The 27,570-nt window shown below is 35.2% G+C and overlaps 3 protein-coding genes across 4 annotated transcripts; all 3 read right to left on the reverse strand.

Moving 5' to 3' along the window:
- Positions 1-41: 41 nt before the first annotated feature.
- On the reverse strand, positions 42-10,267 carry LOC108199865 (uncharacterized). The gene is made up of 3 exons (XM_017367866.2): positions 9,327-10,267; positions 3,541-3,848; positions 42-660 (listed from the first exon to the last, which is right to left on the reverse strand). Exons 1-3 carry the CDS (start codon positions 10,169-10,171, stop codon positions 317-319), a joined length of 1,497 nt encoding a protein of 498 aa, XP_017223355.1. The 5' UTR covers positions 10,172-10,267; the 3' UTR covers positions 42-316.
- A 1,317-nt stretch (positions 10,268-11,584) lies between these two features.
- Positions 11,585-15,401, reverse strand: LOC108197267 (imidazoleglycerol-phosphate dehydratase, chloroplastic). Of its 2 annotated transcripts, XM_017364841.2 has the most exons (9): positions 15,099-15,401; positions 14,883-15,010; positions 14,395-14,499; positions 14,121-14,213; positions 13,280-13,354; positions 12,888-12,950; positions 12,556-12,665; positions 12,173-12,246; positions 11,585-12,082 (listed from the first exon to the last, which is right to left on the reverse strand). In XM_017364841.2, the coding sequence occupies exons 1-8, from the start codon at positions 15,289-15,291 to the stop codon at positions 12,219-12,221; spliced, it is 795 nt and encodes a 264-aa protein (XP_017220330.1). In that variant the 5' UTR covers positions 15,292-15,401; the 3' UTR covers positions 11,585-12,082; positions 12,173-12,218. The 2 variants fall into 2 exon arrangements, with proteins under 2 accessions (XP_017220330.1, XP_017220331.1); XM_017364842.2 differs by lacking the exons at positions 11,585-12,082; positions 12,173-12,246; positions 12,556-12,665 and adding an exon at positions 12,672-12,779 and having other exon boundaries at positions 15,099-15,368.
- Positions 15,402-16,665: 1,264 nt separating this feature from the next.
- Positions 16,666-26,448, reverse strand: LOC108199113 (uncharacterized). The gene is made up of 9 exons (XM_017366858.2): positions 26,212-26,448; positions 23,796-26,117; positions 22,465-22,597; positions 22,253-22,341; positions 21,301-21,539; positions 20,546-20,632; positions 19,829-19,928; positions 19,347-19,560; positions 16,666-19,248 (listed from the first exon to the last, which is right to left on the reverse strand). Exons 2-9 carry the CDS (start codon positions 25,917-25,919, stop codon positions 17,021-17,023), a joined length of 5,214 nt encoding a protein of 1,737 aa, XP_017222347.1. The 5' UTR covers positions 25,920-26,117; positions 26,212-26,448; the 3' UTR covers positions 16,666-17,020.
- Positions 26,449-27,570: the final 1,122 nt, after the last annotated feature.

A 27,570-nucleotide genomic window follows, 5' to 3' on the forward strand; every position in this document is an offset into this window, starting at 1 on the left:
GCTCACTTAGGGATAATGTCTCGGAGAAGTTGAGAACTACAGATACAAGAGAAGGGTATTTTAAACCTCTTAAATGTCACCGGCTGGGGATATCCCCTTTGCTATATCCAAATCCTACTACAAATCAAATCAGAAGATGGATACTGGACAATGCAGGATGAAAGCTTTGTCTAAATTTCGAAATAAAAAAATTAACTTCGATACACCTAAGGACTGCATTATCCATAATTACTCGCAAAGAAACTAAGATTTAAGAACTTTAACATTAACAGATTGACTAATTTGCACATCTCTACCTTATGCGCTGATCCAAGATCTAGTAATCCCTTTTGCTCACAATCTCCACCCTCGTCTTTGTGTCCTGATCAATCTTGTCAAAATCGGATGCAGTTGCTAGATAACCAAAGAGGATTTTCTCTTTCTCCCCTGTATTCTTGTCGACCTTCACAAGGTTTGGATTGTTCTCCGCACTTTTGCTTGACACCAAATTTTCCATACCAGCCCAACTTCGCCGCCCATGGTTATCTTTCTCAAAGAACTCTCCCAGTCTTGTAGCCTCCTTTAACCCTGATTGATCACCAGCAAATTTGACCAAAGTAACACCCAGATGGCCCTGTTTCCCATATAAAGACTTTGCTTTGCCACTAGTGAAACCAAGATCTGAATAAAGCCAGAAATAACAGATGCAGTAAGAAATGTCAAGAACATGGACTCTTGAAAATAGAGGACAAATGAAGCTATAAAATAGAAAACATCTCCACAATTGCGGCTTGAACCAAAAACATTCCTGCATATATCAACATTTCAGCTTAATATCTTGTACCTAAATCTATGTGGATGATTGCTCATGTGATACCAATTTTTGTTGCAGTAATTTGGCAACTAGTTCATACTTTAATTTATTATAGTATTGTAGTAAAACCTGTCTGCCTGTTTTTCTATAATGAATAACAAACAACATATTAAAAATGTTAAAATAGTTGGAATTAGTAAAGAAAATGAACGCTGGCTATTTCTGATGTGCAAATATTCCGTTTCAAAAGCATCTGATGGACCAATCAAATTGGAGTAAGAACCATCTGACTCGACTAGAGAGTCTAACAAGTGAACATAAAATCACAAATCATCTAATAATCATGAAAAGGAACAAGAATACTACAGAAAACTTTAAGAATGAACTGATTATTCTCCATATAATGAGGCAGAAAAATAGAACTGTCATCTAAAACCATTAACACCTCCCTAACAAGGTAGTTTCCATTAATGCCACGAATTTGATAAACAAAACTCTCAAATTACTATCAATTTAAAAAACGAAGATAGTGTAGTATATAATCATGCATCGCTGATGGTTAGTATTGTAGTGAATCACAGAGTATGTCAATTTGTAATTTGTTAATAGATATCATTATAATATGCTAATAACTGAAATAAACAACAATGCCATATTTATGCAGTTAACAGCTCTTTAATATTCATTATAGGACCCAATGGGTATCCAGATAAACAGATTACCTAAATGGTTGGATGTAAAAAGAACCTGCCAAGAGCTGCCTATTGCTAAGCAACTTTTCGGGGGTGGAAAGTATTAAAAAGGAGATCCTCAACATAATAGGTACACTCTAAATTACTCTGATTCTACTATCATACTTGGTGACCTCATAAGATACCTATTATACTATCATATATCACCTGATCACTGTATATCTACGAAAAATCATGTATACTGGGCATCAGTCATGACAGCCTCTACAAATATAATTTTTATTCAAATGTGCAAACAAAATATAATATATATATATATATATATATATATATATATATATATATATATATATATATATATATATATATATATATATATATATATATATACTATATATGTGTCACCTGATCACTGATAATTACAAAGAATCATGTATACTAGGAACGACAGCTTCTTCAAATATATACTTTATTAAGCAAAATGTGGGAAAAAAATATAAAACCAGACATGAAATGATTCCCATCAGCTGAAAGCAATATATGACCATGATCATTAAAGATGAATCTTGGGAAGTTTGCCTAACAAGCAGGTGCCGAAAGTGATTTCAGTCTTCAATCTAAACTTCTCCAGACATCTCTTTGCATTAATTTATGGTTAAAGGCAGCTTAATTCAATTAAGAGAAGAACGTACTTTTGTCCATCTTCACTAAATATATAAATTTTATAAATAGACAACCAATAAAATCAAACCCAGGTTTGAAATCTTCTGAGCTCAAAACAAGGAAAATCACCTCAATAGTACTTGGAACAGTGGATACACACCTTAATTGTAAGTCTAGAAGTTTATTATTAACCTGTAGGCAACTATTATAACCACACAATTGTACATGTTAGCATGGCACTACAGCAGAAACTGTAGGCCAGGCAAGTTTATGGAGCACTCTACTAGTGTATAACTACTCAGAGAAAAAAAAAAACTTTTTCTATGCCATGCAGAATTAGGAGGATGCCTAGACATATTACAAGGTAGATACGATTCTTTTAATGAAAGATCTAAACACGTAATGATATCTACTGTCATAAGAAAATGGATAGTTGATTAGATTATATCACAACTTTAATTATAAGGACTCTGGAATGTTGTGCTGCGGGAATAAATATTCATATCAACCTAAATAACTTCATAGGCAAATGTTGGCTTATAAAAAAATAATATTTAACTATGCCGCTTAAGCACCCACTTATTAATTGTGCTCACAAAGGTCTATTTTTCACATAAAATTTTTAGAACACTGGGCATTGAAACTTGAAGAAACTTAATCAGTGGACATTGAAGATAAAAATAGCAGGAGGGATGTCTTACTTTTTATTTGAACTATGAAATTAGTGTCTTTTCACCTAATATTGTATATTTATACTAAAAATATGTGTACACCACGAATTGTCGACTTTGTTTGACTAGTAGGGCAACTGGTCAACTAGTCGCTTCCAAGGTACCGGGGCACTAAGGCTTGACTTGTTGCCGTATAACCTTGGTATAGATGTAGGTTTTGACAGAAATTCAGAAAGCAATGCCAAATATCAGGTGAGCAGGGTAGAGCAATGAAATTTTGTATCTTTCATGCTACCGGGTTCATAAAGCAACAGAAAAGAAATTGCTCATCAAAAGCCAGATGGAATGGCCAAGTGATAAAACACAAAGAGAAAACACCTCACAGATACTAGGAACATAATAAAACCACATTAGTGTACAACTTCGCATATGGATGCACTGTTAGGGAGGTACACAACAAAGAAAGCACCAGTAGACGAAGAAGAATGATGATGGGGAAAATGCAAAAATATAGTGAGAACTCCAGTAAAAGATCAAGAAAAGGTACAAATCTGGTAAAGTGATACAGATATTAGACACCCCCTCGTCATCTTTGGATTAAAACAGATCCTAGTTTCTATTTAGCATGACGTATCAAATGTTATCATTGCGGAAAAAATAACATGGAATCCCCCACTAAAAAATTAAAAAAGATATAAAAAAACAAAGGAGTAAGAATTACCTCTAAGCTTAGTGTCCATTGCTCTATTTCCCAAACCCTCAACTCGCCCATCTCTACCCTTTCCTGTCATTGTATTTTGAATAATCACGTGTGGTGGCCACATAATCAGATCGTCCTGATTTGCGGCAGCCTCATCAGCAGATAATAAATGATACTGCTTTGAATTATCAGGAGGAATCTGATGATTCCAGCCCATAAGTATGCACAAAGCTTTGTGTAATCCCAAGTGATCGACAAGTAATTCAGCATTATCTGGGTTGTATGTATGCATAATAAGACCATGCATGTCTGGGAAATCTTTGGTAGACCTGTATGTGCATGTCAAACAGGATAACTAAGTAACATCCTCAATCTCGTACAGTGGTGGCATACAAATATGGACTACTAAAACAATCAGAACCAAAAATATGTTGTATGTTGTACTCATATGCATATGTATATATCCAAGAGTAGTGAACAGGATGAATTTTCATCATTCCACAGATACTACAATGAAGTGATATAGAAGGTAATTACAAATGGAACTATAATCTTCCACGGACAGCTGATAGATGGCCAAGCAATCCAAGCCAAACCTTAAAGCAACATGTAAAGCTTTATACAACTTCCAAAAGAGACGAGACAACATAACTACTAATGATAATCAAAGTAAGATTTTTAGAGAGATCCTCTGTGTTGCCAGAATATTACCAACTCAAAATTGTTACATAATCAGCTAATGACAATGCTAGTCATAAGCAACACTTGCAATATTTAGCCGTTAGCAAATATCAAGATGGGAATACACCTAATCTCAAACCAGAATGTGAACAGATGACCACATTTTGGATCCAGCCTAAATCTCAAATGAGCATTATAAGTGGCTTATTCTAGAAAAATTATACTATTTTAATGAAAAAGAATATTAAGCATTTAAGTGAAAGGCATGCCCTGAGCAAGGAACAAAATTAAGTCCACTGCTCTTCTTACTCACCTTTAATCACAGCTATGTGCTGAAGTACTCATTCTGAAAAGTAGATCAGGGATATAATAGAATTTACACTTACAGTGCTGTCAAAGAATATTCATGCAATCAAACCTGATGTGCAAATTCAACTTAATATGCAGTCAGCACCTAAAGTGATGAGGATGGGGCTGAAATAGAGTTTTGGGCACAAAAACCAGGGAAAATTCTCACAGCAAACATAATACAATCTCTATATTTTCAATATTTAAAATCTGCTCATTACTAGATAACTAATCACTACATATAATAAAACTATATAATACTTTCCTAACTAAAATATGATTTTAAGAGATATCCTTCCCCATGGTATTCAAAGATAATAATAAAAACATGTAATCCAGAATTTTCGACTTGTTGGGCTTCTAAAGCTTATAGTATTGTTCCCAACTAGTTTCTTTGGGCTTCTTTATGAGATGTCCTGCATCATAAAGTATTTGACTTAATGGCTAGAGCAACAACTTAGTACTCTGCTCAGATTTCAGCATAGTCTCCAAGTAAACAATGATAATCATGTCAAGGCACTCGTAAGATTTATTTGTTAATAAAGAAGGTCTGTGACCCATGTAACCTGTTTAGGCAAACAAGACAAGTGTTTTTCTCCTATTTTACAAATTAACCTATGTAGAGTCGGACTATGACAGAAATTTTCTTCCAGGTAAGTAAAGAGAACATGAAGCAATAATGTGGAACTAGAAACAAAACAAAAAAAAATAAAAGGAGTCTTTAGGTTTTATTAGTAAATAGTTCATATATTACTGATTCTACAAGCTGTTCTGCATCAACTATCACAGTCTAAATTTTTTCTAGTTCCTGAAAAAAGAGAGCTTCTAAATGAGAACTTCAAATATACACAGAGCATCAGGCATGCTCAACACTGATATATTTGGTCCTATACGTGATGACCATCAGCCATTAAAACTTTAATATTGAGTATGTAAAGCCTTATACTTCCCAATCAATTCAGAGATGAATCGAAGGATATACATCAATTGTATTTTCCATTATCACAACTGGAAATTTAATGAAAATATTGTTACTCGGAGGCGGGGTAAGCAGCCGCTTACGCACAGACGTTTAAACATCTTGATTACCCAAGTCCCAACAGCCTATATAATCGACCAGAATCATTATAAGCCTTATAATCAATTTAAACAGCTCAGGGGGGGTGTCATGCCACTTATTTTACACCATTAGCTACGCTAGTAACCATCCTGGATTAAAGTGCAGAACTCCAAGAGATAATATATGTCTTAACTGAGCTAGAGGGATACTATTCTTTGAAGTTGCTGACAGTTGAGTTGATAGATTGTCTTAGATTAGTATTTAAGAGTCTCAAATTAAGAAAATGCAGTAACGTTACTATTAGCAATCTCTAATATATTTATTAACTGTTGCCTGCTAAAAAGGGTTATAAACCAGATCGCTTCAACACAAAACTTCTTCTAAAAATATTGTTGTTGATCAGTTTATTCTCCGTTACTATATTTAACATATATTACATGAGTTCAAGTCTTAGATCAACAATCAAATGAATTATATCCAAACCTGTAAATAGCTCATAATTACACAGCTTAACACAAGTATTTGGAGTCACCATTGGCGACCCAAATTAAGGCTTGGCAGTGTAATTTTTCGTGTATCCCATTTCCTCAAAGGAGTTATGCTGTCATAGTTACCTTAACAAAATCAACTTATTCAGCAATCAATAAATATATACTATTTATCAAAGAGGTTTTTAGATAGATATTAACTTTAATATTATTACATGACCACACAATCATTCATCCCCCCCCCCCCCCCCCCCCCCCTTCCCTGATTTCCATACGTCCTGACTATTTTTACAAAACTAATTAATAAGCAATTAGCCCACCGAAAAAAGTGACAAATAGATGAGAGATGTAATAAGATATTAGATATCTTACCTGATAATAGCCCCAATTTATATCACAATATGAACATCCATATATCTGCTAAAGTATTCTGTGTGTGTAACAAGTAAATGTCCTAATGAATGATAAGCACAAATATTTAAACATCATATTAATCCTTTTACCTATGTTCCTTTAAAGATATAAATAGTAGACTAGTGATTGAACACTTAATGCAAGAAAAGCCTTAAATATTGTTCAAGGAATCCAGAGTCCAGACTCCCTTTTCCTTGATAGTTAAAACCAGAAATCATATTTTAATAGTATAACTACTAGTTTACTCTCAGGAGTCCAATATTTCTTTAAAGTTCCTTTAAACTACTGTTGAAGCCAGAAATCATAGAGTATTAATTAGTAGAACTACTAGGTAACCTTCACATATGATGCATATATATTAACCTAAATCAATACAGTCATATAAATCGTATTGTATTTTTTGTTTGTAAACAAGATGGCCCAGGGGACATATAATACTAGATATATAATGTTAGTGTCGATTGTCACGCAGTTTGACATAAGCAGTAAAGGGGGTTTGTGTTTATATGCTTATTCTGTAACTTATATATACACCTACATCTCCATATATTTATAGTTTATCAATGGTTTTTGGATCTTACATTATCTATGGAGGAGATAATAATCTATATCAAGAATACTGAGCAGGGACTCCCCTAGATCGCGGTAATAAAGCTTTGAAGACTAGTTGAGTTGAGTTATGGTGCTCCAACCATGAACGCCATGGCTAATCAACTAGGCATTGTGTAGTAGTCGACAAGTTGAACTTGATATACAATATTAACAATCAACTTATCAAGCAATATGCAGCAAAACACCATCAAATAAACTAAAATTGCAACTTAAATACAACAGTTGTAATCTAAAATGTCATCTCGAAGTAAAATGACCACCACAGGGATCAGTAGGTAATACTACTAGTTACAAATGACTATACTATAAAGTGCTATATCAATTAGTAGCACTATATATATACATACCAAAGTAGATAAGTATAAGTATAACATATATAATAACAAATTCAAACTAATGACATAAAATCTGAAAGCCACAATGGACTTGACATTAAATAGATAATGTGTCAATCTTGCACTACTTACATGTCAGAAGACTGTAATACTTTTATGAGACTGCTGAATGTAAGCACATAAAAATATAAGCACAAATATATTGCACTTGTCATGAGCATCTAAGACGGCCTTGTTGACCAACCCCTATGAAAATATATTTAAAAATATACTATACAACAACTAATAATATGACATTGCTTGCAGTATGTTAATCATAGCAGACTAGCAGTACAGGTTCCTTGTTGAACTGTATAGTTAATTTCAGCAAGTTATCCTATTTTTGTAGAACTTTTGCGACATAATAATCATAAGATACATGGACAATATGTTGCCCACTGCCCAATATACATATATAATATTATATATTATTCACAGACTTACTACCAACACAACCAAAAAAATGGGGAAAAAAACTTCATTTAGGAGATGAACAAGAAAAGCACTTAAAGCAATAATTATCAACTATACTAAGCTGCCTAGGATCAAGCATATCCAACCTGCAGCAACTTTCAAGACATGCATATGGAGGTAAATTGTCTAATCATGCCGTGTAGTAGGATCTCGAAATGCTATTAGCAGGTGAACATGATGCCGCAACTAGGTGTTCAAAGATTTCAGGGGGTTAAATATGAGAACTAAGTTGTGACCCAATGCTTATAATAATCTGAAATGATTATAAATGAGAGGTCACAAAATATCATAACAAATCTAAAATAATCTTAATCAAACTTATATTCCCAAAATAATTCAACGCTCCAGGTGATTTTTTTTTTATGCTAATTATAATTTGTCATGATTATTTAACATACTAATATCTATTTACATTTGATTCTATATCAACATAACAATACTTAAATATGATTAACAATTATTCCAGGGGATCATCATGATGCACACATGAATTTATCAGCTGATAAGTTGAACCTGCATTATACATCCATTTATAGTCATTCAACTAGATAACTGACCTCTGGAAATATGTAAACTAATAATCTAATATTAGCAATTGAGATGGGACTCATCCTCAAGTCACCAGAGTATATCATTTTGAAGTTTCGACAAATGACTAGGTATACCACAATTAACTCTGGCATTTTGTGGTAAGCAGGAAGATAAACTAAAGTAGACAATACCAAATTTTGTCTTCACTGACACCAATATGGTCTCTCCGCGACTTAAAAAAAGGATATTAGGTGAAACTAAAATGTAAGCCATGTATACTTGGCAAATGAGTGTATCCAGACACTAGAGGTTTTGAAAATTCAGACAGTGCTAGCTTTTAAGGAATACAGCCCAACAGCCAAGCTGGCCTTCACATTATTCTCAAATTTATGAAATATTAGCCCAATCCTATATTCTAAAATCGAAAAAAAAACCAGGAAGAGGAAAGTACAATAGGCTAGATCAAAAAATGCATTCCTGTAGTATCATGCCTGGATGCATTATCACTATGACTCTTAGTCACTGGATTGACTAATATTTGTGGTGGCATGGAACCACATGTGGGCGATATCAGAACTTGCATTCATGCCTCAAACTATCAGAGTTTAAGTGACTCGTGTGATACCACCTTGATTAAATCACTACACTAACAGATAAACAAATATCCGCACCCTAACATTCAAGGAAGTCAAAATGCAATTAAACACTAAAAAGCCTATGATCTCTTGCACGTTCAAACTTCCTATGATAATGTAGAAACCTTTCACACAGCAAACAATCATAAGAGACAATAGAATAACGTATAAACTAAACATTATATCTAACCTGCGACATGCCATACATCCAATACGACCTTGTTTCCCGTCCGCCAGACATCTCTTCCTCAGACCTGAATCCTCATTAATCAACTTAACAAAATGCAAAAACGCTTTCTTCAACGCAGCCTGATCAGCCTCACTAAACTTACTCCTCCCTCCATTCCTCCCACCCTCTTCACCCCTCATAAACTTCCCGCCCCTAAATTCCTCCTCCCTTCCATACACATTACTCGGTCCCCCACCAGAATTCAACCCCGCATTCCCATACTGCAAAAGCTGCTGCCTTTGCCTAGCCAACCCATCCCTCTCATCCCCCTCATCCACAAACTTCCTCTTCAACGACCCCCCCTCCCTCCCCAAAGAATTCCAATACTCCTGATTCTTATTCCGACTATCCCGAAAATCGGGGCTCATCGGAAACTGCTTACCCACATTCCCCTCATTCCCTAAAAACCTAGGTGGGGCCAATTGGGGTGCAAAATCTTGGTAATTCAAAGGCAAAGCAAAGTAAGATCTCACACTACCATCAGCAAGACCAATTGACCTCCTATCAAGCATGTGAAAGCCATAAGAAGGAGGTGGGCCATGGTTATCAAATGGGGGCCCAGATGGAGATGGGTTTTGTGGGCTAGGTTTAGGAAGAGGGTTGTTGTTAGATGTGGATTTGGGCTTAAGGGGTGGTGGTGGAGGCAAGTTTCTCGAATTAGCGGCAGCAGGGAGATTCTGATTCCGATTAGGAGGCGGCTTGGTGGGGCCCGATTCCCAGCGAGATTTGTGAGACGAGGAAGAAGATGAAGAGGGCTTATTAGATTGGTGTTTGGTGTAGTTGCTGCTGCTGTTACCTCCGGCCATTTGATTTGCGTTTTGCAGGGAGAGTTCCGGTTGCAACGACACGGAGAATATATAGATACAGAGGAGTGTGTCTATATTTCGGTCTGGACGAATATGATTATTGTTAATTGCTATTTTTGCGAATTATGAATAAATTTTAGTTATTTGATATTTTGATCCACTAAACAGGTTTTAAATAAAAGGTTTTGTAATTGGTAAATAAACAGTATTTAAAAAAAAATCTGTTGACTGAGAAATTTTCTGATCCATAATTGTTATCAAATTTTGTTGGTCAAAAAGTATATATAAAATAAAATTTGCATTTCAATTAAAATTATAAATAAGTGACATAATCTTAAATTATCAGTTGTCAGTATTATGAATAATTTTTAGTAAATATATATTTCTGGACTACCTCCAATTTTTTAGTCATTTTCCAACACTAAAATTAATACTAAAACGCATGTAATTATATCATCACATATTTATCTTCAACATAATTATAAAAATTCATTAGACAGCCAAACAAATTAGTTTCCTTGAGTTTGTTTTACTCTGTATTTTAAAAAAACTAAAAAGTCTGCGAAATTTTACAATCTTATATTTATAGTTGTCGGGAAATAACAATTGCTATCAAAGCATTGCGAGATTTTACAATCTTATATTTATAGTTGTCAGGAATAGGGGTGAGTGTGGTTCGATTCGGGGCGCTTTTAAGGTAAAATCAGAACTGAAACCGCAAATTTTCGGTTTTTAAAATTAAAAACCGAAACCGCAACCGAACCGTCAGATCGGTTTCGGTTTTAGTCGGTTTGGTTTTGGTTATAAAACCGCAAGAAATGAGAACGAGAAAAAAATTACATATTAAAATCTTAAAAAATTATTTTACAACATTAAAAGTTATCTCTTTGTATATTTACGGTATTAGGTCGATGAAAGAGTCCAAGGCTGCCTATGATTCTGTAGTATGTTTCATACTACTCTTTTTGGATGAAATCCAAGTTATGTAAAAAAAATTGAACCTAATTCAAATCCTCTGACCTGTACCAAGATTATAAACTATAATCTAAATTCTATATATACTTAGTTATGGTTCATGATATATTAATATAAAATATATGTACATATTATCTTAATACACACGTGTTTATATGTACACAAAAAAGTATATTTATATATATATATATATGTATGTATTATACTTTATAAATAATATTTATTTATTTATTTTAAATAATCGGTTCGATTCGGTTTATATCGGTTCGGTTTTAGTCTAAAACCGGAACCGCAACCATTAGAATCGGTTCGGTTTTTTGATTTACAGTTTCAGTTCGGTTCTATACGATTCGATCAGTTTTTAATGGTTTCGGTTTCAATTCGGTTTTTTGCTCACCCCTAGTCTGGGAAATAACAATGGCTGCCAAAGCATAGTAATACAGTATCAAAGCAGACTTCAATATATAAGTTGTTCACAGATCTAAACCTTCAACAATGGGAAATAAAGATACAGGTGTCAAGATTCTAGTTTTAGACAGAGAATACCGAGTGTACTAAATTACGGAAAGATAATTAATATAAACCTCAGAAAAATTAAGGGTACTAAATTGAATTCAAAAGTATTCATGTATTTGTGATAACTATTAGTTCAACTAACATATTTATTTGGCTGCAACATGTGAGGTAGGTCGATCACATTTTGGCTCGAGATTGCTGAATACACTCATACTTGATACTTCAATGGCTCCAAAGAAAATGGAAACGCTGAAACATTATTTAATATTCCAGTATTTTGTCAAAACGCATAACTCCACATGATTGGATCCTTCAAGGCGGCTTACTCATCAGATCACCAAAGCTTAATAAGCACGAAATTGTCTTCCTTTACAACATGAGGTGAACCATTTCACAATATAATGTTACTATAACAGACTTCTGTGGAGATACAAAAGATCCATATATTAATAATAATTATATCATCAGACAACAAATATTCAAGTAAGTAAATATATGTTTCTGGACTACCTCCAATTTGCCACAATTCAAACTTCCTAATGCTATGTTTTAAGTATCAAGCACGTGACAGAACACCTTTGGAGCTGTACAAAGACAAATATGCATTAGTAATAAAACTGCATTACATATTATAAAAATAACTTGCACGGTTGCACTTCGCAGACGCAAGTAAACTTAATACAGGTCTTGGCAGTGCATATATGGCAACCAACCCCAGAAAAATATTGATAGGTTTATCCAAGAAAAATAATCAAATCTTAAAATTTGAGCTATAACTAATTAGGAGTGGGATACATTAGTTTATGTTTGCAACTCAGATGCATTGGCATTAATATTGAACAATATGAAACTTGTGATAACTGATATCCCATCGAAACATGTAGGATTCATACCTTGGAACAGTACCGTGACGACGTGGATCAGATTCAGTTGCTTGGCGAAGAGCTCTCGCAAATGCCTTAAAGGTTGCCTCGATTATATGGTGAGAGTTATTCCCAGCTAGCTGGAAAAACAAGCATTTGACTATTTAAGTGGAGCTTTGTAAGAAAGTAACAAAAAAGATGATTACTATAACATTCAGCAGTAAATTTTGTACTCCAGAGTTATTCCCAGCTAGCTGGAAAAACAAGCATTTGATGTTTATACACGGTTTTGATGCCTTTCTATGTACTGTCTTGTCGTGTGTCTGAGTGATCTCTGTCCAAGTATATGGAATAATTTTTACCTGTCTAATGTGTAGCGTCATCCCAGATGTATTGACCAAAGACTGGAAAAAGTGCTCCACCAGCTACTACATCAAAATTTTCACATGTAAGATATGATAAATCAGATGAAAGAAAGGATAACGCAGAAAAACAGCTATTAACCATCTAAGCATATAAAGGGCAAAATGTCTCGATCAGGATCAACGCTGATAAACTGATTAGCAAGGGAAAATGAAATCCAAGATCACGGACTTCTTTTAAAATATAAAAACAAAAGATTCGACCATTAGGTTTATTTTTAAGTTTTAACAATATTAGACCATATACCCACGCCAAATTCTGCCCTTACCTAGGGAAAAGAATAACAAGTGAATGAGCAGGTTACTTTAAATATACAGTGAGAAAAAAGCACCTGGGTATCATATGTTCCAACTCTTGCAGTGGGTATGCTTAAATCGTAGCCTAAATGTGGCCTTCCAGATAGGTCCTACATTAAGAATTGCCACAAGCAAATGTGGATTATAGTCACACATCAGATATCCACAAGAAGGAAGTCATAAAATATGAAACATGTAGGAATGTAATTGCAGAAGCAAATATGAGGCTCTATTATGAATTGTTATAAATAATAACTGGCCGTATTACATGGAATATTATACTCACATCGATGCTAGAGTGGATGCAGTGATGTTAATATCAGCAATAAGGTACCAGTGCTCTGTAAGATAACATCTATTTACAAGTGCCAATTACCTATTGGTCAAATGTAGGAAGACCAATATCTATGATCACAGGCGCAGACTGGAATATTCTGAACTCGACATGCATATTTAGAGTAATGACATTCTTAGCACTTCTAAATCATATCAAACCACTCTCTTCTCAAGAAAATGACGGGTTAAACTTTTTACTAAGATCACCCTACTTAATTTGCACACAGGGCACAAGTATAAACTAAGTCGAGGTTGTAAATAGCTTTTTACAATGCACCCAGCAACTTTGGAATGAGCAAAAGTTCCCCCTATTTTACACTAACACTTGATTTACCAGATACACCACTAGCACACTATGATATACGAAAAATATTATGTCAGAAACCTTGCCAAAAGTCTGTTAAATGATACATCATGACCCGAAGTATAGCTATGTGACCTACATCAACATTATATACTAGTTACTTGGAGCTTAAAGACATGCGCTCTATGCATACAATCTAATATGAATGTAGTATCCATATATTGCTGACAGCATACCAGTGAAACATGTACCAAGGCTTCATCTAGTGGAGCTGAAAAGTCACCAAACCGGTTGATTCCTTTTCTATCACCAAGTGCATTCAACAAGGCCTGCATTATAAATTAAGGTAAAGCTTCATTCTTGATATGAAGTGTGTGAAAGATTGGAGAAGAAACATGGACAAACTAAAACAGTTACAACCTACATCTAACCCTAAAAGATGGCCAACTGGAAAAAGATAAAATTGCTATTAATACAAAGCCTTGTTGGGGGATCAGGTAAAATTCTAACCGTGCCAATTGCGAGGGCGACGTCTTCATTTGTATGATGATCGTCAATGTGTATATCACCAGTTGCCTTTACATGGACGTCAAATAGGCCATGTGAAGCAAGTTGCTAAAATAAAGAAGAGCTCTAGTTAGCTACTAAATATAGCAACTTAGCAAGGGATTGTCCTCATACACCACTAGTAGCCACGTAAACTAATACAATAATGATAACAAATTAACAATCACAAGTCTTGCATAAACAGTTGGTAATCATAAGTTCTATTAGTTTACGCTAAAAATTAAAAAATAAACCTTTCCCTGATAGCTAGCTGAATTTCTTCCAATATAAATGAAATCCGAAACACCCCCCCCCCCAAGCAAATTCTAATTTATTCCGGTACTAATCACTACCTACCTAAAACTAACCAATTCCAATGACCAATAAGCCCCTTACAAGTTCATCAAACACAAAATTCACGCAAACATCTAACAAGTAGCTCAAAAACTAACATCAAGCATATGATCAAGAAACGGAATCCCAGTACTACTATCCGCAATTCCCGAACCATCCAAATTAATCTTAACAGCTACATTCGTCTCTTTGGTAACTCTTTTAACCTCCCCAATTCGCACCACATCTGCAAAAACACATACAAATATACACATCAAGAAACCACATACACAAATAAAAATGACACCTTTAAATAGAGAACAAGGCTAATTTACCTGTCTGTAATTGAAATGAAGAGGGACCATTGTTCTGGGGCATAGAGCAGATGCGAGTGCGTGTTTTAGGGTTTTGAATTGGAGAAAAGGTGAGATTTTGATGAGAAATTAGAGGTGATTGTGAAACCCTAACCCTAATTTTTGGTGATGAATTGGTGAGGAAAGTATGGGGAGGAACTGAAAGCAGCTTCATGCTGTGCACCGGGAAGACTGCGGCGTTGATACTTTCCCGATTTAGTGCTTAAATTCGATTTTAATTTTTGTCTAAAAACTTGTAATTTGTTCGATTTTTAGAAAATTTCTGTCAACGATGACTGCGAGATCGATTTTATTTTTAGAAGTACAGCAATTTTTTTGGGGTTAAATAGCTAATTCACCACTAACTTGACTGGAAACTTGCAACTGAGTAATGTTGTTGAAAAAACTTTCAAACGCATCACCAAGTAATTAAAAATTTTCAAAATCATCATTCTCCGTCAGTTCCGTTAAGTAGTTAACGGAAAGTTCAAAAAAGAAATTGAAAAAAAACAAAAAAATCAAAAAAAATTGGAAAAAAATCATGAAAAATTCTGAAAAAATTCAAGAAAACCTGATTTTTTTTTTGAAAAATGTGAATAAAATAAAAAAAATCAAAAAATTAAAAAAATGGAAAACAAAAAGTTTCAAACCTTTTTTTTATTCTTTTCAATTTTTCTAAAACCCGAAAAAAAAAACTTGCCACCTAATTTTTTTCAAATTTTTTCAAATTCTTTTAAGATTTTTGAATTTTTTTCAGAATATTTTTGAACTTTAGAATTTTTTTCAGAATTTTTTGAATTTATTATGAAATTTTTGTTTTTTCTCCAATTTTTTTTGAATTTTTTAAGTGTTTTTCAGATTTTTTTTTCATTTTTTAAAAAAAATGTTTCTGAACTTTCCGTTAATTACTTAACGGAACTGACGGAAAATGAGGTGATGAGTTTGAAAGTTTTTTCAACAACATGACTCAGTTGTAAGTTTCGAGCTAGGTTAGTGATGAATTAGCTATTTAACCCAATTTTTTTGTGCTCACGGTGGTAGATTGTCAGTCTATAGTTTTCTCCTTTTTTATTCTTTTACATATTTCAAATTATTAATATAATTAAAATTTAATATTTTTGATTCATGCAATATCATATATAGTGTTTTGAACCTTTATACAAATTAGTTGTTTAACTACAGTAAAGAAAAAGGATTTTTAACGGATGTGTAAATGAAATCTGACGGCAATAAATATATAGATTTTTCAATAAAAAGTTTTAGACAGATAACAAAATATTTTAACAGAATAATGGAGAAAATACACACATATACTGAGTTTATTTGATGGTTCTGTAGAATATTTCAAAGGAGCGTTAAAATGCGTCTCGAGTCAAATGCGTATCGAGTCCCCGTTTCTCGACATATAAAAACCGGAACAGAGGGAGTCCCGGAGTAGTTCCTAGCAGCAGCACACCCGCGCGCAATTCGGTGTGGACATCATAACCATCATTGGGCACTTGGATGGCAAGTAGAAAAACACTAAATATCATGCATGTACAACAAAGACTTGAACAAATACTCTCTTTTAGGTTTAGCACAGTTCACAAGCTTAAATGCTCAACCATCAGCATAAGGTGTACTATTAATCCTCTTAATTTCATCATCACAGTACATTGCAGTTAACAAATGAAAACAGAACCTATTTGCACAAAGTGTGATGCACTACTAGTCTATAACTTTACTCAAGGACAGCAGACCATAAGCGTGCCGATTAACTTCACAACTTGCCACATCACACCATATAGAGTGTAAACCAGCTTCTCCGGATGGAGCTTGACCGAGTGCCTATGGAGCAGGTGTAGTCATTAACACAATTCAATAGCGCATGCATTTATTTCACCAAAATTGATTTACAAATACTCTCATGGCATTGTGTTTGAAGCGACTTCTGGAGTCACTTGTGAATCACTTTTTACATCAACTAAACTCCGATCAATTGGATCGGATGTCATGTTTTTGGAGCTCTCGTCGAGGGTCTGGCAAGTGTTATTCTCAGCCGAAGTGTTGGATTCAATAATAGGATCAACAGAAGCAACCTTTACATCTACTTCTTGAACATCACCTACATCACCCCCTTTGTCTGAGTTTATCAAGTCTCCATTCCTCTCGTCAACTACCACAACAGTCTCAGAACCAGATTCTGGAGGGCCTTCACCAATTGCTTGAGACATATTATTTTGTGCCACTGCTTTGCTGAAAGAATCCGTGACAGGTTCAACACCAGCAACTTTCTCGTCTATTGCAGTAGTATTGTTCACCACATTGCCTCCCTCGCACATGGTGATGGTTCCATTTGCAGCAAGATCTTCAACTGTTTTTGTTGTAGATAATTGCTCAACAGAATCCTTGGGAGAATTGACAGAAGTGTCACTAACCTTAACTTCAAAAGTATTGTCCAAGTCAACCGCAGTGTCATTGCCATGAGAAACAGAATCATGTACATGTACAGGATCCTGAATAGCAATTGTATTCGCTTTAGAAGTTTCACATGGAGTGTCAATCTCAACAGTATCCTTTACAGATAATGGCTCAACAGCAATCTTGGGAGGGTTGACGAGAGTCTCGTTTACATTGACTTCACAAGTATCATTCAAGTCAACTGCACTGTGATTATTTATATCACAATCAACATCTGTGCTTTCACTTTTGTCATGAGAAACAGGATCTTGCACAGAGAGAGAATTCTGGATATCAGTTGCAACCTCTTCAATATCGCCTTCTGAAGTTTCACGTGAAGAGTCATCAACCGATTTAACTAAAGCTGCTTTTGAATCAGAAGATTGAATGTGACCCGTAACAGATGAACTAGGGACATCATTATCAGCTGCAATTGTACCGGAAGTTTCATCAAAAGGACTTGTAGACCTCAAGTTGACAATAGATTCAGCTAGATTGTTATCTGATAATAGATTAGTCGCAAAAGTCTCCCCTGTAGCAGGTTCAGAAGAGAAAACTAAAGAACTACTTGTCAAAGGAATATCATTTGAAGCAAGAATTTGGGTTTCTGAAGCAGAAACCACAGCAGCGGCTTTCTCAATGCTCTCAGTTAAAGGCTGCGATTCAGTGTTGTTGCTCATATGGGGATCATGCTCCGGAGATAAATCAATTTCTGAGGTTTCATGTTTAGATTTACAGGAGGAAACTAAAGAACTACATACGGCAGGAATATCATTCACAGCTTGAGTTGGGGTTTCTAAAGCAGAAACCGAAGCAGTGGCTTTGTCACTGCTCTCGGTCACAGGCTGGAATTCAGTGTTCTCGCCCATATGAGGATCATGCTCAGGAGATAAATCAAGTTCAGATTTCTCATGTTTTGGTTCACAGGAGGAAACTAAAGAACTACCTACCACAAGAACATTTGAAGCAGAAACTTCAGCAGCGGCTTTCTCGCTGCTCTCGGTCAAAGGCTGCAACTCAGTGTTGTCGCTCATATGAGTATCATGCATAGGAGATGTATCAAGTTGAGAATTTTCATGTTTAGGTTGACAAGAGGAAAGTAGAGAACTACTTATTGCAGGAATATCACTTGCAGCAAGAGTTGGGGTGTCTGAAGCGGAAACCAAAGCAGTGGCTTTGTCACTGCTCTCGATCAAAGGCTGTGATTCAGTGGCCACCCTTGTATGGGGATTGTGCTTGGGAGATGAATCAAGTTCAGATTTATCATCTTTAGCTTCACAAGAGAAAACTAAAGAACTACATACCGCGGGATCATTTCTAGGAAGAGCTGGGGTTTCTGAAGCAGAAAACAGAGCAGTGGCTTTGTTATTGCTCTCGGCCAAAGGCTGCAATTCAGTGTTGTCGGTCATATGGAGATCATGCCCAGGAGATGAATCAAGTTCAGAATTTTCATGTTTAGTTTCACGAGAGGGAACTAAAGAATTACATAATTCAGGAATATCATTCATGGCAAGAGTTGGAGTTTCTAAAGCAGGAACCGCAGCAGTTGCTTTGTTAGTGTTCTTTGTCAAAGGCTGCACTTCAGTGTTGTCTACCGTATGGGGATCATGGTCAGGAGATGAATCGAGTTCAGATTTTTCACCAGAAACTGGCAATAAAAGACAATTATCCTTCAATTCGGTGGACGGTGAACCTACAACGAATACAAAGGTTTCAAATAAGGTTGGTTAACTACTGAAAGATATAAGAGAGTTGGACAAAATACACAAAACAGGTTCACCATTTTTTCACCTGAATGATTACTTGTGCTTCCTTCCATGTTTTCTCGCTTTACCAATATCTTCTGTAGCATATCTGTACGAGGAAACACCAACATATTCATGGACCTCATTTCTTGTTTGTCAGATCCCTTCAAAGGACTAAATTTAAAGTTTTTAGTCCATGTTTGCATGTGTTCAGCAATAGCAGGTATAATCAACTTCTCAACTTTAAGCTTCCTGAGGGCCTGAAACAAAGAGGAAGAAAGGAAGTGAACATATAGTCAGCAACAAACAGGTTTGGGAAAGTGCCAATCCAGCAGTAATTTGGCTTTATTGTTTGATTATTATTGTGAGAGTTCTGCAATTACAAGAGTGTAACGAGACCCCGGCACACTAAAAACAATTGTATCAGTACAGTAGAAGAATAAGCCATATCAACCGCAAATTGGTACAAGGAGTCCATACTTCCTTACAGATATATACCAAAATAGGTACTTATAATAAACTTTATACCGATTTGATAGCTGATAATAACCGACGGCACATCCCTTGACGTCTATAGATATGGCGGGTCCCAATAAAAGGCATCTCGGCTAGCTGATTTCCATGGATCCTATAGAAAAATGAGCAACAAAATTATTAGAGTGCACTGTGGAGCTTAAAAACAAATATGCATCTATATCTGCAACAAGAACAAAATCACTTCTATTATTACAGAAGAGATTTAGTACCAACAAAATGAATCTCGATCATATAAACTACGATCCTAAATGAGCAAAACTATCCTATATAGCTTAAAACATTGTCTACCAGATATTAGAAGTTTGAACTTCGGATTTCAGAAATATGATTTCGTTTCAGATTGATTTTACAGTTTGCAAGTAAAAGTTATGCACAAGCTTATTCAGGAGAGAAGAAACTAATCAACTATAGCTACATAATTAGCCTCCAAAGGTTGATATCCTGCAAAAGATGTAGATAGTACAAGGAAGCTATTTTCAAGCACCATAGCGGCAAGACATTGCAAGAAAATTTGAAATAGATCAGGATTATGATTCTCAGAAGTATGAGCTTCCACCTTGTATGATGATAAACAGAGATAACACAGATAGTAGACATGTCTATTTCTGGCATGTTTCATATACATTCTCATCTATAAAATTAAAGGATGCATTATATACTTTTTGGATGTCAAAAAGCATGCTTTATTTTAAATTTGGGACATGGTACCTGATAGATGCAACAGACATCATTTCATCACCCCTCTCCAAAATAACTGTATAAAAGCCACTATAGTTCAAGCGACTAAAGTTTGATCTGCAGAGATATAACGCAAGGCATAAGAAAACCTTAAATAAACAAATTCTCTATCATAAAGAGGACAGCAAAAAAAACAATCCATTATAAAAAAAACAGAAGTACAATACAGTATGCAATCTGAATGAACCCCTAACTTTGATTAACTACATATTCTAGACACATTGGCCCATGCTCTTTGAAGGGATGTCCTACTTGTTATAGGATAAATTAATCATATACAAACAAAGTCGTATATTCTATAATCTGCTACATTAAGTTCAGATTAGTAACTGAGGTTAAAATAAAGGAGAGTGTTATACTATTTTTGTGAATGCAGGGGGGGTGGGATTTATTATAACAGCATTGCCATTCAATACTTGTATTGAAAATCTTATAACCTCAGGGTATTACCCGAGGTCACCCTCAGCCCTCTGGCCCATTTTTCTCTTATATAATTATAATGTTAGAGAACCACTTTAGCTAGCCAACTCAAATGGAATTGTACAGAATGAATTAAGATGGTTTAGTAAAATAAATAGTTACAGGCATAACACACAGGTTGAACTCAATCAAACAGCTAAGTATGGATAGAAAGAGGTTCACTGTAAGTACAAAACATGAAGTTAACTAGTACATAAATAAACTGTACTGCTTTCAAATAAGGTATATTATTAGCCAAAACTTACCCGCAATTGTAAAGAACCTTATGGATTAGATTGATCCCACTTCTCCTGTCAACAATTGGCAAAAAGCACTCGTCCATGACAGATAAAGCAACAGCAAGCTTAGAATTGCATTCTACCCTTTGAGGAAATCCAAGGTGCAACATTTCTGAGGCGGAATCCATTCGACGAACTAAACACCAAGAAAATCCCGATTCCAACTCTTGTTTGACCCCAAGAAGCTTCTGCAAATGTGAAAAAATCTGTAGAGAAAAAACAAAAATCAGTTCCAGTTTGTCATAAAAATACAGCACACTCACCAGCTGCGGCGTGAGTTTTCAAACAGAGAAATCGCAAAAAATAAAAAAATTACTAAGACAAATACATACTTAACCTACTCAATAACAGTTATAGAATTTCACTTTTAAGCGGAAACATTTAAAGAAGACAATGATGTGAAGTTTTATATTCCCTCTTTGGTCGGAGTTGATTTTGGAGACTGAAACTTTTTATCTTATTTCGGGGTAGGTGTTGCACCAAATAGTGTAATTGGAAGAAGATGTTCTTATCTTATTGGCATACTAAAGGGGCATACAATGAAAAGACACATCCGGGAAGAATACAATTTCCAAATAAGTAAATATCACGTACAGAAATTTTAGTGTTCAGATGTTATATTGGTACCGCGAAACTTAACCAATTAATTTCTATATATGTGAATTTCCTGTTGCTAACTAATATTATCACATAGGTTGGATAATTAACCTAGGTGTCTTGCCAAAACCAGGCAGTAATTTAGGCTTGCATATTTGTTGAAAGTCAAATCTACTTGCCAATTCAGTATTGCCAAAGTGTGCACAAAACACATGGAAAGTTTCTTTGATAGGAAATCAAACAAGAATGACAAATCAATATTATATAGCTTAACCTAAAAATTAGATATCTACAGACACTAGTAATAAGTCAAATGTTATACCTCTTGACAGTTCTTCCCACAAAACGAGTTCGCTGCACCTCCTGAATCAACAGATAAATCAACCTCATCTTCGCAGCATGATTGATGGTCTACAAAGGGAAAAGTATACCATCAGCAGAACTCAAAGAAACATGACATGCAGGGGCCCAAAGGAAAAACATGTACATCTGTAAAAAGAAAGTTTTAAAAGAGAGCTGCAGAAGTAGTATTACATTTTTTCTCACAAAGGCTACACCGAAGAAGTAAATTGTCGGTTCTATCATTTGCTTTAGCATTGCTGCAACCAGCAAAACCACAAAATTTACATGTACAATTTGGACAATGCCAATCACCTGCTGGGAGAATCTGCAGTAAAATCAATGATAAGTACCAGTATAAATGTATATTTACAGATATTTTTCTAAAAGAGATAAATACTAATGTCTTCGTAACCAGATTTACACATTTATCATCATCAATAAAATTTATTCACAACCAGATCACATTATTATATAGACTCTGAAAATGAAAAATCTGAATAATATAAAAATACCTAGCCTAGAGTCTGGCTTGCCTGGAGTACCTCACAGGTTCAAGAGACTTATTGCCGACCATCCTAACCAGACGTAAAAACAAAACAGCTGGGACTAGAAGACCTGGAAAACCACCAGGCCTAGAGAACCTCGAGAATCTGGTTCCCTAAACTGGCTGGTAAAATGGGACTACAAGGCTGTGTCCATCTACAGTTCTAAAGACCCTACTTCCAACTGTTTATGAGTGTACCCAGCTCAACAACTACATGAAGAGAGTGTACTCTCATATTCATAACCCCTTCCAATCATCCTGTATTCACATTAAAACTTCAAAAACTTCTCTAACTTCAAATTGCCATTATCATCTTCGTAATTTTGTTAATCCAGAACTAGACAGCGGGTGGAAAGAGAGGCAGACTTAGAGAAGTCTCAAAACAGGATTGCAATGGATGCATGTCTACAATGGATGCGATGATGCAGTTCAAGACAAAGCAAAGATGGGTTGTCCAGTCCCGGAGTAAACTAATTACTATGCAAGACAAACTCAACACCAGATTGCTAAGGCTACTCATTAAGCAGTTATCTTTATGCAGACAGAGGTTTCTCACATACTATGGGTCTAATTTCTTATCCCGTGTCGGATTAACGTTTCCTTCTTTACAATGTGTAGGTGCAGCCCCATAGTGGATTGATAACTGAACTGAATACTAATAATACAGGTTCAGTCCCCCTACAGGCTACGTGCCTCTTATGGCCCCCACTGCACCAAAAAGAAAAACAAGAGATGTGTTGGTACCACAGTCTTGGTATGTCAACCGTATACATGTCGACACTGAACCGATTGCAGGCTAATACTCAATAACAAATGAGACATACTACGCTTTTAAAACATACCAAACTACAATTTAGTTCTAATACACAAAAGTAGAATAGTAGATTATATACTGTAGGGCAACTTGAGATGTCACTGTGTGTCCCCGCACCAAAAGAGCCAAAAATATTAGACACGCAATATGTGTGTATATATATACCTTTATATCCAAGCAGCTTTGATGAAAAGTTGATGGGCAACCATCACAACAGATCAGATCCCCACCATCACCACAAAGACCACAGGTATCATCATTCGGATCATTGCCATCAACATCTACATGATGAAAGCCTTCTCGTTCTGATTCTTCTTGTTTGTTCCAGGCATCTATTTGGCATTGCATCAGAGAAACTCCAGACTCCAGAAACATGTTTGGGAAAGGTTGACGCTGTTTGCTTCCTGCATGGATCTCAAACTTTGAGATGGTAAGAATTTTGCTACAGCAACCACAATGTATCCCATCCTTCGTGATCCAACCTTCTAACATCACTCTCGTCTTTCTACGGTTCATATATTGAACTTTTTCGCTCATATCCACAATTCCAGAGTCAATCAGCCAAGAGAGAAGGGTTCTCTTTCCGGTACATGGAACATAGCCATCACTTCCAGAATTCAGGCCATTGTCCGAACTGCGAACCAACAATGTACACCTGCCAATTTTCTTACTTTTCCTTCCTTGTATCATATGAGAGTCAGTAGCAGATTCTTTTTCAGCCATGTCTTGCTTTGCCTTCCTCTTGTACAAACTACCACTCGAATCACTTTCAGCAGCATGATCTGCTTCATGCATTTTGCCTTTCAGTGACTTGTGACTCTGTTTCCTATAAGAGCTAAGTTTTTCTTCCTGTTGGTCACTGTCTGTGCCATTAGCAGACTCGGTCAGAGTAACTTCCTTGGCACTTCTTACACGACCAGCATCCCTTTTCTTCTTTTTCAAGTCCCGCTCAATCTTTTTACGGGTTTGCCTTGTCAATTTACTAATTATTTCGTCTGGTAAAGCAGTGGATGAAGTAGATTCACCACAAGGTTTAACTTTATCTTCTTCTTCTTCCAACTGCTTCTGAAGTGCATCATAAGCTTTGATAATTGACCAATAAGCAGTTCCAGCAGGGTTAATATACACTGCATCTAGGTAATCTCTGTTCCTTCTTGGTCTATAATCAATCCTCCAACCACGATCAAGAAGCATACTTCTTATCTTTTCCCGCAACAACTGTTTTTCTGTACCATTACCACGTGTAACTTTGCTTTCCTTGCCTCCACTGGGTGGAGTCGAAATTTCAGTGGGCGTAAGTTTCTTATGTTCAGTTTTGATTGCCTTCTTGGACCTCTGAGTTTGCTTGCTCATTGGTTCCAGCTTTAGTGACTTATCACTGTCATCTGTTTCAGAGTCTTCAGCCTTGTTACTCAAAATTGGCAATGCTTTTCGTGGCTTCTTGTGACTTTTCTCTGACCTAGGTGAAACTGGTTTTCTTGGTCGTTTTGAATCTGAGTAAAATGCAGGTCTTTTCACTTCATTCTTCTTGAGCGCAGCTTCAGACCTAGATCCCATTCTTTCGTCACCTCTCGGGTAATCAGAACCTTTTTCACGAAAACCCTGCTTCTTCTTTTTCACCATTACCTTCAACACACCATTTTTTCCCTGTAGCCTGATACGATCATTGGGCGCTTCCCGATACTTCTCTTTCAGAAATGAGATAGGTAAATGGGATTCATCATCATCATCGCCATCCTCCTCGTACCTACCCTTCCCACTGTAATGCAATACCTTATCCTTTACCCTGGACATGCTACCTTTTTCATTATCCTCACTCCTGTAAACAACATTTCTACTAGCCCCAGCCCCAAAATCCCGGTAATTCCCACTACGTCCAACTCCCTTAGACCAATCATCCATATAATCCATCCTCATTTTCTTACCATCGAATCCATCATATTCATCAAACTCAAACACATCAAGTCCACTTCTCTTTCTCTCACTTCCAAAACCAGCCATCGCCTCTTCCACATCGATTGCACTTCTCCTTCTCTCGTAAATAATATCTTCCTTCACTTTCCTTTTAACAGGCTCTACCAATTCATCACTAGACTCAGACTCAGCATCAACCAACCTAGATCTCTTCTTTTCATTGCTCGACTCATGCACCTTCTTCGAACCCGAACCACTAAAACCCAACACTCCATTCCCTTTCTTCTTAATAATCAAACAACCCGACGAGCTCTTCTTCTTTATAACATCACTTGATCCATCACCAGATCCAACACCATCCTCCATATTATGCATCACTCACCACAAAAAACAATAAAAAAACCAAACTTTCAAGAAATTCACCTCAAATCAACCATCACTACTCAGCAATATAGTACTAAACTATCAAATTACAATCAAGCATCAAACTTTAATCCAATTCCTCAAAAACCCATCAACAATTCAACGATTCAAGAGCCCAGAATCTAACATTCAGCTCAACCATTTCCAGATCTAAGCAAGACAATCAAGAAAGATGCTCAATTTCATGAAAATTACAGATACAGCTTGTTATATGTAAAGGGTACAGTAAGTGTTGTATTCTCACCAGAGATGAATCAAATTCCCAAATAGTGGCAGCCCAGAAACAGAAAACAATCAATCGGATCGCTGATGAAGGCCTTGAATCTTTATCAATTAAAGACAGAAAAATATGTTTTTTTAGAGAAAATAAATAAGAAAAGATGGTTAGGATTGTATTATTTGATGATGTTTCTGGTTTTGGTGTTTCTTCTATGCTAATTTATGTATGTTTACATCTGTGTATATACAGTATGCCTAGACAAGGTGTGGAAAAGGAAACTTTGGTCACACTTGTACATGCTTTATTTCACCACCAGAATTAAATATTATAAAATATTTATTTTAGTTTATTGTATTAAAAATAATATTAAATAATTCGATTACAAGTTTAACATGACATAATCGGATCGATTACAAGATTAACATTATAACCAATACTATAAAGCGAGAACTGGTTTTAATCATTTTAAATTTATAAAAAAAAATACTTATACTTGCTAAGGTAATTTCATTAATAGAAATAATTGAATATATAATGTATAATTTCCTTTGTACTGAATCATCTAACCGAAAGTAAACAAGTACGCCGGACATTTAGACAATATCATTTTCAATATCTCAAAGGATAACCAGCCAAAAAAAGTCTCGTTAAAATCCCGCAAAATTAAAACCTTTTAGGAAAAAAACTTAAAAGATAAAAAGAATGCATTCAAAAAGAAATATATGATTAAGATAAAACTATTATCTTTTGATAACTATATGAATTCCTTCTCATCAAAATTGTAGCTAAATGTTTTTGTACACCGAGATATACAAGCTTTTAAAAAAATCTTCTTTAAATATCCTGAAAATAAGATCAGACAAAAATAAAAGACATGTGCCAATATATAAATTTCATACATGTTGTATAAAATAAGAAAAATATATTTGTTTATAAAATATTGTTGAAAACTTGTTTGTATATATTTGATTAAGATAAATTAATATAAGGTTTATGCAAAAAAAAAAACACTTGGTTCACGTATTTTATCGTGAAACTTGAAAACATGCTCGTGAATTGAGTTGTAGGATATGATCTCAGGGACATGAAAGGAAATTATTCCAACAAAAAAAATAGTAAAATATAAGAGAAACACAGAAAAGTCATCGAAGATACGAAGATGCAGAGAACACACACTCATAACTCACCGAACAATTTTAATTGGGTTTGACACTATGGGAAAGTTATTAATTATGTATGAAAGAAAAATTTACTTCCTATGTCTCATTAACAACTGTATCCTCGTTTTATACGAGCTATTAACCAAAAATTCCAATTAACTTGTCAAATTTTTACCAAAAAACTTTTAAACTTCTGTTTTCTTTAACAACCCCAATAAAATTT

Source organism: Daucus carota, chromosome 8 (assembly GCF_001625215.2).
Source record: "Daucus carota subsp. sativus chromosome 8, DH1 v3.0, whole genome shotgun sequence".
NCBI lineage: Eukaryota > Viridiplantae > Streptophyta > Magnoliopsida > Apiales > Apiaceae > Daucus > Daucus carota.

What these genes read in the sequence shown, in the direction of transcription:
- LOC108199865 (XM_017367866.2), bottom strand. Translation starts at nt 10,171, where the DNA reads ATGGCCGGAGGTAACAGCAGCAGCAACTACACCAAACACCAATCTAAT. An exon ending in GGATGTATGGCATGTCGCAG is followed by an intron (nt 3,849 to 9,326) that starts GTTAGATATAAT and finishes ATGCACATACAG; the next exon opens with GTCTACCAAAGATTTCCCAG. An exon ending in AATGGACACTAAGCTTAGAG is followed by an intron (nt 661 to 3,540) that starts GTAATTCTTACT and finishes GGCTTTATTCAG; the next exon opens with ATCTTGGTTTCACTAGTGGC.
- LOC108197267 (XM_017364841.2), bottom strand. Translation starts at nt 15,291, where the DNA reads ATGAAGCTGCTTTCAGTTCCTCCCCATACTTTCCTCACCAATTCATCA. An exon ending in CCTTGGTACATGTTTCACTG is followed by an intron (nt 13,355 to 14,120) that starts GTATGCTGTCAG and finishes TTCTTAATGTAG; the next exon opens with GACCTATCTGGAAGGCCACA. An exon ending in TGACGCTACACATTAGACAG is followed by an intron (nt 12,666 to 12,887) that starts GTAAAAATTATT and finishes TTGTTTTTCCAG; the next exon opens with CTAGCTGGGAATAACTCTCA.
- LOC108199113 (XM_017366858.2), bottom strand. Translation starts at nt 25,919, where the DNA reads ATGCATAATATGGAGGATGGTGTTGGATCTGGTGATGGATCAAGTGAT. An exon ending in TAGCCTTTGTGAGAAAAAAT is followed by an intron (nt 22,342 to 22,464) that starts GTAATACTACTT and finishes TTCCCTTTGTAG; the next exon opens with ACCATCAATCATGCTGCGAA. An exon ending in TATTATCAGCTATCAAATCG is followed by an intron (nt 19,561 to 19,828) that starts GTATAAAGTTTA and finishes TCTTTGTTTCAG; the next exon opens with GCCCTCAGGAAGCTTAAAGT.